At 51.3% G+C, this 15,814-nt stretch overlaps 1 protein-coding gene across 1 annotated transcript in view; it reads left to right on the top strand.

The window, feature by feature from the left end:
- The window catches only part of EXOC6B (exocyst complex component 6B), a 353,199-nt gene extending 342,127 nt beyond the window's left edge, over nucleotides 1–11,072 (top strand). Inside the window, exon 24 of the mRNA XM_074821745.1 lies at nucleotides 10,702–11,072. Within this exon, the coding sequence (XP_074677846.1) occupies nucleotides 10,702–10,744 (43 nt within the window). The 3' untranslated portion in view covers nucleotides 10,745–11,072. The remainder of the gene's footprint in view (nucleotides 1–10,701) is intronic.
- The last annotated feature ends 4,742 nt before the right edge of the window (nucleotides 11,073–15,814 follow it).

Raw genomic sequence — 15,814 nt, 5'->3', positions numbered from 1 at the left:
TGCCCCCTCCCTGGAAAGGTCCAAGGCCAGGTTGGACGGGGCTTTGGGCAACCTGGGCTAGTGGAAGGTGTCCCTGCCTGTGGCAGGGGTGTGGAACTGGATGATCTTTAATGTCCCTTCCAATCCAAACCATTCTACAATTCTATGATTCTATAAAATAATGCTGCTTGGGGCTGGGAGTGGAAAGCTGCTCTGGCCTGGCAGAACTGAACTGCTCTGAGTTGAAGTGGGAGGGAAGGCAACAAGGCTTCAGATGTGCTGAGTGGTGGCCAGCATGGAAGTAGCTATACGTCCTTATATCCCTGTCCATCATCCCTCCTTCCTTGTAGGACGCACAGTTGCAAAACTTCTTGTTTCTGTGAAAAGAGCGCGTGGTGTGTCCTCATCCCTGCAGGACTTTGTGAAGCAGTTAGATGCTTGAGCCAGCTCTGATCGCAGGCACAGATGAGCTGGGAGAGAAAGGAGTTTGTTTGTTCTGTCTCATTTCTGAAGCCCTGAGGTGGGGCTTTAGGTAGAAGCAGTATATTTTCTGCAAGTATCTTCTGTGAATAGAGTTGGACACATTTTCAGGCATGTGAACATCTCCATGGGTCCAGAGTAGGACACACGTAAAGCCAGGTCCTGGCCCAGGATAACTGACTGTGACTTAATGATGCCAGTTGGGCAATTAGGCAAAAAAAGGTGGTTTTCAGGCAGAACGGTAGGTTAGGAAGGGCAGAGATGATATGGTTGTTAATCCCATAAAACAGAGAAAATAGAGGCAATAACTGCCTGTGAAGCAGAGAAGCTGCTGTTGGGGAAGCCTGTAAAACACTCTGAGAGCAATACTGCTCTTCAATCCATCATCTTTAGTGCCCAGTAGTCACAAGCTGTATTCTTGGTTTTTTTCTTTCCAGGGTGTTTTTTCTGAACAAGGCTGAGATATGAGTGAGGATGGTGTGGCAGAGGGAACTGTGAGATTCTCATCATGGCCAGAGCAGGGGCTGGTCCTCCTTGGTTTGTGTCACCTCTCTGCTGGTGCTGGTTCCTAGAGTGTGGCTTAGGATCCCCTCAGGCAAAAGCAAGGGAGAAAAAAATCTGAGAAAAAAGCTCCCAAAACCGATGAGAAGAAATAATACCAATTCCCTCACTGCTCATGGGAAATCGGTGCCCGTGCTATGAGGACCCTCATTTAAATATGGGAGAAGGATTCATCTCACCCAACTTTAGAGCCCTGGGATCTGTCTAGAGCTGAAGGACAAAGTAGAGCCTCCCACCTGGGATTCACTGTCTGATTTTAGGTGGTGAAGTCAGGATGAGATGACTTGTAGCACTCTGAGTACAGAGGAAGCCTGGACAGATGCTCTTGGGTGAAATGTCTGTGTTCAACCAGAAGAAACGCACGTGATGTGAATCTTAATGTCTTCCCAGTGAATGTCCTTGCTAGACCAGAGAGTATTCCAGTCTCCTGTCACACTGCCCACACCAGAGTGTATCAGCTGTATTCCTTCCCTCCTTGTCTTCTTTTGATTGCCTTCTCTCCTCTTGCTGAAGTGAAGCTATACCAGGCCATGAGGCATTTCCAGGGAGAGATTCATCCCATCCTAAGACATACTAAGCACTTCCATGGGAGGACAGATCCTGCCCCTCTGCAACACCAGTCCTGGGCGGAGGTGCCTCCAACTCTGAAAGCACCAGGGGACCTCAGAGATCGAGACTGGAGCCAGTGCCTTGTTTGTGGGCAGCTCCACGTCGGTGGGATGAACCATATCCACTGACAGCAGTGGGTTCCTGATGTGGTTTTTCCATTGTAAAGTGATTTAGTCCCTCCAGCTCATCAAACACGTCCTGTGGGCTCCCTCCCTTTTCAGATGATGTCTTTTAGATGCCAGGAGGACTGCTGTGATAGACATTGGAAGAAAACTTTACAAAGATGGAAAATAAGTGATGAAAGAAGAGATTTCTTTTTGGGTGTGATATTCTTGCTCTGGACCTGCATCCCCAGGGATGTCAAGAGAACTCAAACACAGAAACATTGCACACCAGGCAGCACAAAGCCATTCAAAGTGTTTTTAAAAGTCTAATCTTTTATTATGCTGGTGAAGAAAAGTAGGCTAAATTTGACTTCTGACATCTGACTTCTCTTAAAGGCCTGATCACCCTGGTTATTCTTCAAAGTGTTATTGGACAGTGGACCTTTTTGCCTCTGGAAGCCACCAAGGCTCAGAAATTTATCAAGGGTCAAAGAAGAACTGGATGTCTCTTGGGGTGATCAGGGTGAGAGCTGGGACACCTGATGGTGCATTTCAGGAGGGGGTTTCCAAGAGCAGCTGATGGGTTTCAGGAGGAATATGGAACCCAAACGCGAGTCTCCGTTCAATAAGTACTTAACTGCCAGTACTTGGCACCCGGGAGCATCCTTCACGGGAAGAGGTGGGAGAGCATCCGGTGACAATCACGTGACATCCCTGAGCACAGCAGGAGGTGGCTCTGTCCCTCAGCATCCCAGCAAGGTTCGTAGAGGGCTTTGAGGGAGGAGGTGTTTCAGCATGGGAGGAAACCTTGAGCAGGGCAGGGAGAGCGAAGTGCCCTCTCCCAGAATGATCCTCCTTCTCCAAAGCGGGAGTGGGCCTCTAAACAGCTGATGCGAGTAGGTAGTGTGGAGACTGGTGATGGGGGCTGAGCTTTCGGGCCAGATATCACCCCTGTAAGATATTGAAGCCAGATACCACCAGTTTCATCTTCTGCCTGTCTAATAGGGTTCTCCTCCTCTTTAATCTGCCTCCACTGATGGGTATCTCATGACATTCATTTGCTTTTTCCTTCACTCTCCCCTCACTGCCCACTCTTCTCCTGGAGCTCAGCTTCGGTGAAGGAACAGAAAAAAGGGGAATGCCCCTAAAATCCTGTTTTCCCCTCAGCTGAGGGCAGGTGCTGAGTGGGGTCCCACCACCCCGAGATGCTTGCGAGCCCTGTGGTGGGGTGTGCATGTGCGGGCAGGGAAGCCGGGGAAAGAAACAGTAGCTTTTTCTCTTCCCGGCGACGCCGACGTGGTGATCAGAGGAGCTGGCCAGAGTCCTAATGAAGATAAATGAATATCCCCTCTCCTCCGCTCCTCCGGCTTTTATTGATGGGCTGCGGGGTGAAAGGCGAGAGCCTGAATGTTCATTTAAGCAGACGTCACGAGTTTCTTTGGAGGGGAAGGTGTAAGAAAAACCGCCTTGTGCTTGAAAGTTACTCCAAGATGAGCACGCTCGGCTTTACAAGCCTTTCTCCATTCCTTCCCCATCCATCACTTCCCAGGACCCCTTTGTAAATGCAAATTGCACTTTGATAGAAATAATGCACTGAGCCTCTATTAGTGTCTGTGTAATGGAGAGGGCTATTTTAATGCAATCATTCTTAAAAGAAGCTCCTCTGTGCCTTATTTTAGGCTGTGTATCAAAAACCAATCTGAAAACACGCTCCTCCCCTGCCCTCTGCTCCCGCCCGTCTCTGGCCTTTGCAGGCGCTGGGATACTTTTTAATTTGGGCTGGGGATTCATGGGGCAGTCTGGGGGTTTCACCATGTGAATGAGAGCTCAGGTGGACACCCCATCCAGCCTGGTCCCCAGGACAAGGCTTGGCGTCCCAGGTTGGGACGCCTGGACCATGGGATGGTGATGGTAAAGATAGTGGTGGGACAATCTGCATCCTTTGGAGCTTGCCATCTGGGGAAGGTCCAGCTGTGGTTTTAGGGGGATGAGCTGCCTCATCCCCTGGTGCTGTTTATTCTGCAGAGCAGCCCCTGAGATCCCTGGTGTGTTTCTGCACTCGGCAAACTGATTTTCTCATGTCAGCCTGATCTCTCCCTCCCAGAGTGTGCTGCAGCAGCTCCAGCACAGAAATCAGTCTAAGCTGCTTTAAAAAAAAAAAAAAAAAAAAAAAAGAAAAAAAAAGGGACATTTTAAGCCATTGAGATCCCCCTCCACACACACACACTTTGGGAGGTCAGAAAAAAACTGCTTTGAACTGTTTAAAAACAAATCTGAGGCATCATTCATCTTCATTAATGAGGTATTTAACCAGTTCCTTCTAATAACTTTTTGATGCGTATGCCAAATGAAAAACCGTATTTTGGGCTCACTTTCTGCTTAAAAGGCCATTATTTTGGTCTCATTTTCTGATTAAAAGACCACTGTGCTCCATGCCCCTTCTCACCTTAACCCCTAAATCCTGATTTTTTTTCCTGGTAATATCATCACACTCCCTCAGAACAGCACAGGCTCCTTCTCACACCCTCCACATGCACCACTGTGATTCGTGCCGGTGAGGGTCTGCCCACAGGTTGGGGAAAGGAGTTGATTTTGCCATCACTCCTGGAGCTTCTACAGCGCTGCCGTGCAGGATTTAACCTCCTGGAGAGATTAATCCCGGTGGATCAGTCTGTCAGCCTCTTCCTACCCATGTGGGTATGAATTATACTGGGTGCTGGAGTGGATTTTCTGCCATTACTGGAAATCAAAACCATTCGGTAGCATAAATTTGAAGCCCCCATCCCAAAGGGTAGCTCCAAAGGTGTGGTCCTCCAGCACCTTCCCAGTGGAGATGAAATATTTAGTGCCAGTCAGAAACATCAGAGGAAGCCGCAGAATGGTTCTTCTGAACTCCGGGGTGGGGACCACCACTTTTTAGGGGTCCTCGACTCCCAACAAGAAAGATATAGGGCGAGAAAAGTCCTTTCATAAATCAGAGAAGCAGCTGGAGAACAAAGGGAGGAAACATAGAAAGCAGAGGGGGTACTTTCCTGTTTCTCGAAGAGCAGAAGAAGAGGAATGGGGAAGGCAGCGTCGTTAAAGTGAAATCCCGACTGGAATGACAAAAGGAAAAGAAATTAAAGCCAGATTTGTTCCCCTGGGCTGAAGGAAGGAGGATCCCTTTTGGTTTGTTCCTTCTTTCTTGTTTCCTTTAAAGACAGGAGATCAATTGCGGGGCTTAATGAGAACCGTCTAGTGCGAGAGGTAGACAATGCGAGTCGGCGAAGGATGTCCCAGCGCCCTGGAGATTTTACAGCAGCTTTGAGCATCGGGATCCGTCGCTGTAAGTCGCAGCCCGTCTCCGGGCCGCGGTGTTGTGCAATGTGAGCATCACGCAGGCCGAGCGGGGACTGCCGGTGGCAATCCCAGTCCCTCAATCCTGGGGGATCCCCGCGTCCGTGGGTCCGTCCTCCGGCCACACACCCACATCGTGAGCCGGCGGCAAAGACACGAGGCGCTTGCGGCTGGTGGTGCGTCGGGATCTTACGGGGCTGCCGGGGCGGTGACGGCACTCGCAGGCATGGTCCCCCTGAGCTGCCTGCAGCATCGCTGCCCCTGATCCCTTGTTGGGATCCTCCTCATCAGGAGGCTGTGCCTAATTGGGGTCCACATGTCGGAGGTTTTGGGGCACTGATTTCACGTTGAAGGTAACCTTAGGTGCTGAGTTTCTACCAAGAGCTAAGGAGGGCTTGCTGGGATGCACCCTTGGAGGGAGAGGAGGGCTCCTCCTGGGGAAACCTCTGTGGGAGAGCATCCCAGAGAGCATCTTGGCACTCCTGGAGACCCTCAAGGGAGACAGGGGATGCCCACGGAAGCAAATAAGCCTGCTCTTTGCATGCTAAACCCCACCTCTCCTACATTTAAACCCCATCTCTCTTATGTTTAAACACCATCACCCATTAGAAGGCAGAGAAGGATGTGGCGGGGGGAATAAAAACCCTGATCATTCCTTCCTTCATCCTGGGAATGGCCACCCTCTTCCCCGGCTCCATGAGCAGCAGTGAGAGCTGGAAGCCCTTGGACACATCCGTGCCTCTCCCGGCGGAGCAAAGCCTCCCAAATCGGTGCGGAGCCGCCTCTTCGGAGGCCTCAGCGCCCGGCCCTGGGGATGCATCCTCTTTCAGAGTGAATTATTTTCTCTGTCACTTGATAGGTCTCGAGCCCAGCACGATCCCTTGAGCTTCAGCCGGAGAGAGGGACCTTTCACGGGGCAGGTAAGGGGGACGGGGCGGGGGACGGAGAGGAGGGGGAGCAGGTCTGCGGTAATAGCTCTGAACTTGGCTCGGGACTGTTAATGAATGCAAATGAGCTTTTAGCTACTGGGTCACTCTGTGGTGTTTTGTGCAAAGGTTTTGTGCTCTTAACCGTAACTGTTCACGTGCCCGGCTTGAATGGCGAGGGGCACGGCGGAGGCTGAAAGGATGAGCAGGTACCTTCTCACACCAAAATGTTAACAACTTCCTCCCCACGCTGCTTGCCAGCTCCAGAGATTTGATACGGTTACACCCAGGCCTCGCAAAACCCTTTGCAAAGGTGTTTTGTTTTTTCTTTTTTCCTGGGGCCTTGTCACCCTGGATATTTAATGCTCGTTTATGGATTTGCTCGCCATCATGCAAACGGGAGCAGAGGATGCAGGAGGGGGGCAATGTCACCCAGTTATCCTGTACCAGTACCCCCACAGGGCACCCTACAAACCACCTAGTTATTGCTAAAGCTACTAATTTCTCTTCCCAGCATAAATCCAGGCTATTTTATGCAGGAAGATGAGTTTTGCCTTCTCAGAAAACCTGAATGGTGTTCAAACTAGATATGAATTTCTTTCCCTGATTTTTAACTGGGAGCATGGATTGATTTTGGTTTTAAGGCAGTTTTCCTTAAAAGAAAACCGAATTCTGCGAAGGGAATAGGAAAACCTCCTTGTGACTCAGTGGTCCCAAAGGCGGGCTAGAGAAACCATCAATGTGTGTTTCAGGAGACGGAGAAATACCTGGAGCCAGCATCATCCCACCTCATCCACAAGTGAAATACCGATTTGTTCTGGGGCTTTCAGTGGGGCCGTTGTGTTTCCTTTTAATCATAACGTCACATAAACAGTTTGCAAGATTGAGACCTGTTTGAAAGCATTTTGGAAAAAAAAAAAAAAATGAGCCGTGTTACTTTCAGCTTTGTTCCACGTGTCCTTGAGGGAAGTGGAAAACTTCCCCAAACTTCCCAAAACTAGAAAGACTAGTTCTGAAAAATGCTGTTTTCTTCCTCTTCCCCAATACCTTTCCTCTCTCACAGAGCTCACTCTCATTTTCTGGGTGCAGAGAAGAAAGATGTCCCTCCTTCCTTTGCTAAAAAAAAAGGTAAATTGAAAATTGCTGAATTTTGCTGGGGGGCGGGGGAAAGAGCTGGTTTATGGCTTTTTTTTTTTTTCTCTTTTTGAAAAAAATGTCAACCACATCTTGTGCCTAACTGGGATGCAGGCCTGGTCTTATCCAACCTATGACAACAGACACCCATCCCTTCTCTATCCTGCTTTTTGGTGCCACCTCTTGTCCCCAAGGCTGGGTGAGCTCCCAGCACCATCCTTCAGCCCAGGGGCACCATCCTGCACCCCTGTGCACCTGCTTTCGAGCAGGTTGCAAACCCAGGAGCCCCAAGCGGGGTTTCCACCCCCAGGGTTCCTCTCTGTGCCACCAGTGGGTACTTGGGTGCTTCACCCAAAGCTCCGCAGCAAAGGGGTGGCCTCATCCCAGAGCATCTTCCCTCTGTTTAAGGCTTCTTGGCCTGGAGGGATGTAGGTGCTGCAGGCTGGGAGGGTGCAGGGTTAACCGGGAGGGGGGGTCCCTCACCCAGGGTGGGCTCTACCGGGTGCTCTAAATGCTTGGTGCCCTAAATTCTGGGTGCCCCAACCGCTGGGCACATGCACCCTAAACACCCTGACTGCCCCAGCACTGGAGCCGGCCACCATCCTCAGCTATTTGAGCCAAAAGAAAAGAAATTGTAAAAAGGTACGGAGGGGAAAAGGGGTTTTTTGGGGGGTCCTTTAGGAAAGCATCTCCTCGGTGGGGAGCCCCGCTCGCTGCTGGGCCGTGTCTCTGGAGGGCAGTGTGTGCCTGGCACAAGCCGAGCCCTTCGTTTCGGCGCTCGAGGGGACAATGAATCCCACGCTGAACTTCCTCTCGTTTGAGGCTTGATGTGTTTTTCATTTGGGTCTTGTTTTGTTTTCTTTCTTTTCTTTTTCTACCCCTCTTCTTCCCTGGTTTTCCCAGCGGGATTTAATAAGCAGAGCAGGCAGGACTCAGGGGACGGGAGCTGGCAGTAGGACATCGCCGTGGGTAGCTTAACGTGCCCATCGGCTCCAGCCCTTTGCTCGCCACCGACCTAAAATCACGAGCTGCCGTGCAAAAGCCGTTGGTCTCCACCACTCTCTTTCTACGATCTTTTTAAACTCTTTTTCAAAGGATTTTGGATGAGTTGGGGAGAGGGAGCAGGAGCAGGGAGGGGAAAGGGAGCTGGTGGGAATTTTTAGCGTGGAGACAAGAGTGAAAGTCCAGGATAACGGTGTAAATCCCAGCCCCCTTCACGTGCACCCGGCATTTTCAGCGAGGAAAACCTCGTCTTAGAAAGAGGTTCCTGAGCAAACTTTGAGTTATTCCCACTCCGCGTGTCCTTGAAGTTGCCTCTTCAGCACTGTTTCATATTAAAAGGTCTGGGATATAAATAGTGTTTCGGCAGCATCTTCAAAATCTCATCTCTTGCAAATATATACATGCACACATGTACCTCTCGCGCTCTCCCTCCCTCCCAGCCGGTCCCTGTCTCGGATTACCCTGGCATTTTCTTTTGAGATGAACGGAGAAACTTCAACGTAGTTTATTTTCCTTCTGAGCAGGGTAAGATGTTTCTCGTTATGCCTTTTTAATTTTCTAAAAGGCTGCACGGCATGTAGAATAATAGTGGCTGTATTCTTGCAATGATGCAAAAATCCTTCACAGCCCACCCTTTCGCGTAATTATCTGCTGCTCGCCGAAGACCCAGGCAGGGGAAAAGCCAGATGGTTTTCAAAAAGGGCTGAGATTTGGGAGAATGGTTTTGCTGGTAGCAGAATAAAAAAAGGAAGTTTGTGAGGAAAAAGGGAATAAATACCAGCCAGGGCTGGCGGGCTGGGTTTTCAGAAAGGCATTTAAACCAGATTTTTTAGGGCAATGTTTTGCAAAGATACTAGAAAGGAAGATAAAATAGGAGACAAGCTAGAAAGCAAGAAGGAAATTTTTAAAAAGGAAGACACGCGGGGAAAGAATCTCTTCTTCTAATAAAAGATTTCAAACCAGGAGACATTAAAGAAAGACTGGATACCTGAGATTATTCACAATATACAGAAAATATTGCCAGCTTGCAGGGAAAGGCAGTTGCATCCCCATTTATTTGACCTACTCAGGGGCTTAAATCTTCCTATTTTCAGAAGCAGAGGGAGAAAACATGCAAAATGTTCCTAATTGAGTAAAAAAAAAAGCAACAGAAGCTCAAAACTTTCTGTGTGCAGCCCCTACCGAGGCTCCCAGCAGGGATGCCTGCCCGGAATTCAGGATTTAGGATGCTCCGAAGGGACATCGAAGCATTTGCCCACTGGCTTCTTGCCCTGGCATTGGGTTTTGAAGAAGGGATGGAGGGACAGGATGGCTTTTGGGGAGGTAGAAAGGGGCTGAGAGCCACTGCAAAATGCTGCTGCAGTGCGGGGTGGCACTTGGGGGAAGAAAATTGAGGTGGATGGGAATAAATCTATGGGTGGGATAATGCCGAGGGGCTGCGTGGGTGTCCCAGAAGCATCTTCCCGAGGCACCGTCCAGAGCTCAGCCCCGAGAGCAGGTTATGAGCAGACCCAGACACCCCGCTTCTGGCTTTATAAGATGTAAAAAAATGGGTTGAGGGATTTTATTTTTGTTTTATTTGTGTATCTCTCTGTAGCCACCCTCTCTAATAACGCCTGGAGTGGGACCAAGCCGCGTTTCTTTTCCTTGGGAGAAGGCATATGCACAAAAAGGGGAATATCAAAATGATCTCGTTTCTGTCTCTCTTCGGTCTCATATTGAACAAAGGACAGATGGGAACAAGAAAGGAAGAAAAAAATATCACCTGTTCCCATCCAGTCTTAGAGAGATCGCAGTCATTATCTCGGCAGCTTCACATTTCTAAAGGGGCTTCATTTTTCTTTTAAACACTGGCATCTTGTTAAAAAAACGAGAGGAGAAATCCCCCATTTAAGTCCCCCCCAAACCGAATGGCTTTTCCTTGCCTTTCCCTGCCCTCCCCACAGCCCCAACTTTAACACCTGGGAAAAGAAAGTCAAAAGGAAATCCAACCAAAACAAAAATAAAGGCCCCCAACCCTGGCTTTTCTCGATGGCGTTTCTCCATCTGACAAAAGCCTTTGGTTTTCTGTCATTCTTTTCATTTCCTTGATGGCTCCCCAATTGTCAAGCCTTCAAGAAAATGCACTTTAGCTCTTTGTCCCCAAATGTAATTTGATAAACTCTTTGCAGAAACATTCTGGTTTCGGAGGCTTTTCAGAAAAAAAAAAAAAAAAAAAAAAAAAGAGGAAGGAAAAAATAGAAGAAAAAAAAGGAAAAAAAAAAAGAAGAAAAAAAGAAGAAAAAAAAGAAGGGGAAAAAAAGAAGAAAAAAGGAAAAAGAAAAAGAAAACCCCACGAGCTGCTTCTGCAAGGGGTGCGGGTAGGGGAGACGATATTTGAGAGCCTATTTGAGCATTTGAAATAAAAAATAAGGGGTTTTGCAGCGGGGTGATGGAGGAGAGGAAGAAGCGGGACGGAGGGGGCCTGGCCGGCGATGCGGGCGGGCGGGCGGCAGCCGGGGCTTGGGGGAGCGCGGAGGAAGCTTTACATTGTCATCGTCCCTAAATGCTTATGAATACTCATTTTCCAGCAGCACCCTGTGGGCGGGGACCACCCCAGCTTTCACGCTATAAAATGCTCCGGGTTTCCCTGGCGTGGGGAGCGGTGCGCGGGACCTACGGCTTCGGGGTGGCTGAAGTCAACTTGGACTTCAAGGTTTGGTAAGTGGCAAGAATAATACAGATTTTATTCTTATTTTATTCCCCTGGTGGGAGCTGGTTGCTGAGCAGGGTTTTCAGTGCCGGGGAGCTGCACCCAATCACTCACAAAATATCTGTTCCCCGTCCTTCGCTCCCCTCGGTTTTTATGGAACCGCTTCTGCCCAAGGGGTTTGTTGTTGTTTTCTTTCATCTGAGGGGTGAAAAAAACAGTGATGACAACTTCAAAATTTCATTGCAGGGCTTTAAAGGCGCCTGGTTGAAAAACAAAACAAAACAAAACAAAACAAAAACAAAAAACAAAGCCCTAAACCAGAACTTGGGGCCTATTCCCAGGTGGGGGAAGTGGTGTAACTCTGCTCCAAGCAGGGCACGCCGGCTGCTGGGTGCTGGCTGCTGGGACCCCCCCACCCCAGGACTCTGACACGCTTTGGGGGGAAAAATAGCAAAACTGATCAAGAAGCAAAAATTAAATTGGACGTTTAGGTGCAAAAATTAAATTGGAGGTTTGGGTGCAAAAATTAAACTGGAGATTTGGGTGCAAAAATTAAATATCAGATTTGTTTAGTGAGGTTTTTTGGGTTTTTTTTTCCCCCATTAATAGCCTGGCAGGGACAATGGTTAAATTACAAAGGAGCTGGAGATGGGATATCTCTGAAATGTAAAGCTTCCATATGTTCTGGCTGTCCTGCAGTGCCCTGGGAGCAGCTCAGCGGCCCCGCGCTTCGTTTGTCGTACAGGTGGTTGAGCAGTTAGAAAGGACGTTGCAGTCCATCACGGAAAAGTTATCAAATCAGCTATGAAAGTGTTGTCAGAGGAGAGAATATTAGCGCTCACTAGAGATAAAACACACCATCAGCCCCAAAAGAAGTAGCAATGTTCGTAGCAGACCGTTATCAGGGAGTCCCGGCTCAAAAATTAAAGTTACTTGGATGAGTTTGATTTTTTTAAGTCGAACAGAAATAGCGTCACACGCTACGCGTGGTGTGAGAGCGGTGTGATAAAACCAGACTTTGAATGGGCGGTGAAAATTGGAAATTGCACTTGTGCATTTCCAGGTTCTCCCAGTTCCCTTTTGGGTGGGTTTTGCCTGTGCTGGCTGTTATACAGGCAAGAAGAATCAGTGCATTAAAAAAAGGGATGGGACATGAGCAAGCATCCAACGGCGAGAAAAAGAAAAGGCGGTTTCAGAAGTAACTGCTCCCTTAGGAAAAAAAAAAAAAAAAAATTACCTAGACATGCCTCTGGGAAGATTTCAGGGCATCCACTCCGTGCAGCTGAGAGGGACGCAGCTCGCTCTGCCAGGGACGGCAGCGGCTGTGAAAGAGGGGAAAAAAAATGCGTGTAGGGAGGTTATGTGTGCAGGGAGCAAATCAAGCACCTCTTTTTACCCTCCCTGTAACGGGGGCGCCAGGGATGACCCGGAAAGGCAGAACAACCCCACATTCCCTAATAATGAGGAAATCCAAGTGAGGCGGCGGCGCATTTAACCTACGGGACTCTCTGCTGCTCTCTCCAGCCGGAATTGAACAGCGCTGGAGTTATTCAGGAGCTGCAGGGAGAGCATCGTCCTCTCCGGGGAAGTCAAAACCCATTAAATTTGGAAAAGAGAGAAATTTGAGGCACAGGGCAGCATCAGTCAGCCCGGAGGGAGCTTTTCCTGGGGTAGGTTGTTCCCTCCTTGCACTGAATTTTCCTGCTTTTTCCTGGCAGGAAAAGTTCATGATCCCGTTTATATTGCAAAATTGACCTCCGGGATGTGACCTGATGGGGAAAGCGGGATTGAGCCCCAGAATGTCAGACCCGGTAGCGTTGAGCCCCAAACCTGGTGCTGTTTTTGGGCCCAGCCACACCCCGGGACAATGGTTTCCTTGTGCTCATTCCTGGTGGGAGCAGCATCCGCCACCAAAACGCTCCTTGGGGCTGGTTTGATCAAACCTGTTGCCTGCTGGTGCCATCACCCCTTTCCTCCTCCTGAATTATTGCTGCCCCGTTGACCGTCTCCACCCCGTTTGCAATTTCACAGGCTTTTGGCTTTATTTGCCGATAATGATAAAATTATCCAGATTACAGTAAAAGTTGGGACAAAGCCTGGAGTGTGTGGGCCGAGCCGTGGCTGCACCCCACTGACGTGGTTTCAGCTTTGCCACTGACCTTGGAAAAGCCATTTTTGCTCTGGAGCCTCATGAGTTTGTCTCCAGAGGGTGGGATTCTGCACAAAAAGAAAGCCCTAAAAAAACACAAATATTTTTTAGGCTTTTCCCCCTTATCCTTGAATTTCCACCAGCGGGAAAAGAAACAGATTCTTATGAAAATACGTGCCGGTGGCTTATTTCTGCCCCTCTCCCAGCCCCTCAAAGGGGCATTTGCACACACTTACAAAGCAGCGGGAGACATTTCAGGACAGGAGCTCTGTTCACACGTGCCAGGGCTTTGGGGGGGGAGGCGAGAGCATCTCGGAGGTGGTTTTTCCCTTGGGAAAGGGAGGAGGAGAGGGCGGCAAAGGCCTCCCTCTTTGCTGGGCACCTCTCTGGTCGGCCCCGTGGTTTGGGGGTTCCTGGGGTGTTTTCCATGGTGGGCACTGCCCTCAGGGGCCGAGGCAAAGCTGTCGGGGATGGATGTTTTTGTCTTAAATGGTTTTTTTGTGACTCTGACCCCCCAGCCCAGCCCAGGGCTGATGCTGAGCCCAGCGTCACGCTGGCTGAGACACCCAACGTCCCCTTCCACACTGATCCAGGGGGGACAAGGGGAGAGTAAGCCCCCCCCCCCCCTTTTCCTTGCTTGGCGGGGGGTATCTGAGCCCCTCGAGGTATGCGGGCTGGCGGGGGGGGGGGGGGGGGTGTCAGCTCGGCTGTGGGGTCCGGGGCTGCCGACTCGGGGGGGGCTCCCAGGCTAGTGGTGGGCAGGGAACAGTGGGGCGTGTGGGAGGAGAAATTTGGGGAAGCTGCTTGAGGAAAGTGTTTTGGGAAGGTGCTTTGGGAATGTGTTTTAGGAAAATGTTTTGGGAAGGTATTTTGGGGAAGCGCTTCGGGGAGGTGTGAGGCCCTTTGGGATGGTGCTTTTGGGAGGCACTTTGAGAAGATGTTTTGGGAAGGTGCTTTAGGAAGGTGTTGTGGGAACAGGTTTTGGGAAGGTGCTTTGGGCAGGTATTTAGGGAAGATGCTTTGGGGAAGCGCTTCGGGGCGATGTGAGGCTCTTTGGGATGGTGCTTTTGGGAGCAACTTTGAGAAAGTGTTTTAGGAAGATGCTTTGGGAAGGTGTTTCTGGAAGGTGTTTGGGGAAGATGCTTTGGGAAGATGCTTTGGGGAGGCACTTTAGGAAGGCGCTTTAGGAAAGTGTTTTGGGAAAGTGTTCGGGGAAGGTGTTTTAGGAAGATGCTTTGCGAAGATGCTCTGGGAAGGTGCTTCGGGAAGATGTTTTGGGGAGGCGCTTCGGGCCGAGCCGGAGAGGGAGGAGGGGGCTCTGGCGTTGCGCGGAGAGGCGCGGAGAGGCGCGGAGCGGCGCGGCCACCTGCGCTCCCGCGGCTGCAGTGCCGCCGGCCGCCACCGGGTGGGGCGACAGGGCAAAGAGTGAGAGGAGCGGCGGGGGGGGTGCGGGGGGGCTGCCGGTCCGCAGAGGGGAAAGAGGAGGGGTCCTGCACCGGGATGAACGGCGGGGAGGGGGGGGGAGCCTTCCTGAAGCGGGATGCGTGGGGGGGTCCCTGCATATGGGTGCACGGGGTGGGGAGGGGGGGTCTGGGAGGCCCGGGGAGGGCGGGGGGGGGGGGTGGTGTCTCCCTCCATCGGGATGCAGCGGTGGGGCGGGGATGGTGGCAGCTCCCATCGCTGGGATACTCGGGGATGTGACGGGTATGGGGGGGGGGGGGGCTGGCTCTGCGCTGGGGTACACGGGGAGAAGGGCGGGGACACACACCCGGCGTGGCGGGTCTCCCGAGGATGCGGGGGGGGGGGGGGGCTCCCCCCAGAGCATCCCGCGGCATCCCCGCACCCCGAGTCCATCCCCGCACCGGAACGGAGGGGGAGACGCAGGCTCCAGGCCAAGCTCCCCCCGCGGTCACCCCAAAGGAAGGGGGGGGACACCCCCACACCCCGATTCCTCGGGAGCCGCAGGCGGGGGGGCTCAGCCCCTCTCGGCGCTCCGCGGTCCCACCGGGCACCAGACTCAAACCAGCTGGGGGGGGGGGGGCGGGGGGGGGGGGCGAGGTGAGGGGGGGCTAGTGTAGGAGAAGGGGGGGAACTCAATGAACTTTTGTTTTTCCTGTAATCTGAAGCAAATGCTTTGCAAAACTGCCTGTGAGCAGGCAGCCCGGATACCTGCCTTCGCCTCCATCGCTGCTGGGGCTCGGGGGGGGGGGGGGGGGGGGCGCTGGGGGGGGGGGGCGGTTTTGCAGCCTCCTGTGCTGTGTTTGGGTTGGAAAGACCCCTCGGGTAAAGCCGGGGGTGCCCCTGCCCTGAGCTCCCCTGTGCTGGAAAGTACTGGTGGGGGGGGGGCAGGACAATCACAGCCAGCCACCCCCCCCCCCCCCAAAAAAAAAGGTTGTGTTTGGAATATAGCAAACCCCCCCAAAATATTGTGGGGGCAGAGAGTAAATTATTGCGAGGGGCAGATCACCGGAGCATGTAATTGAGGGGGGGGGAAATTAGTGCAATTAGGGAAAGAATTGGCGGGGGGGAGGTAATTGCAAGGGGCCAAATCATTGCAGCGGTGTAAATCATTGCAAGCAGGGAAGTAATAGGAGGGTAGCAAGGAGTTGCGAGCAGGAAATGGGGGGGGGGGGGGGCGGGGGGGTGTCAGAATCTTTATGGGGAGGGTTAATCACTGCGAGGAGCAAGTAATGAAAGAGGGGCAAATCAATAGAGGGGGTAAATTATTGGGGAGGGGGTAAATCATTGCCCGGGGTAAATTGTTGGGGGGGGTAAATCACTAAAAGGGGAAAATCATCGAGGGATAAATCTTGGGGGGGGGGGGGGTGTCATTGGGAGGAGG

Source organism: Strix aluco, chromosome 4 (assembly GCF_031877795.1).
Source record: "Strix aluco isolate bStrAlu1 chromosome 4, bStrAlu1.hap1, whole genome shotgun sequence".
In the NCBI taxonomy this organism is placed as follows: Eukaryota; Metazoa; Chordata; class Aves; order Strigiformes; family Strigidae; genus Strix; species Strix aluco.
Note: the sequence above shows the minus strand (reverse complement) of the source record. Positions and strands in the feature narration are given on the sequence as shown.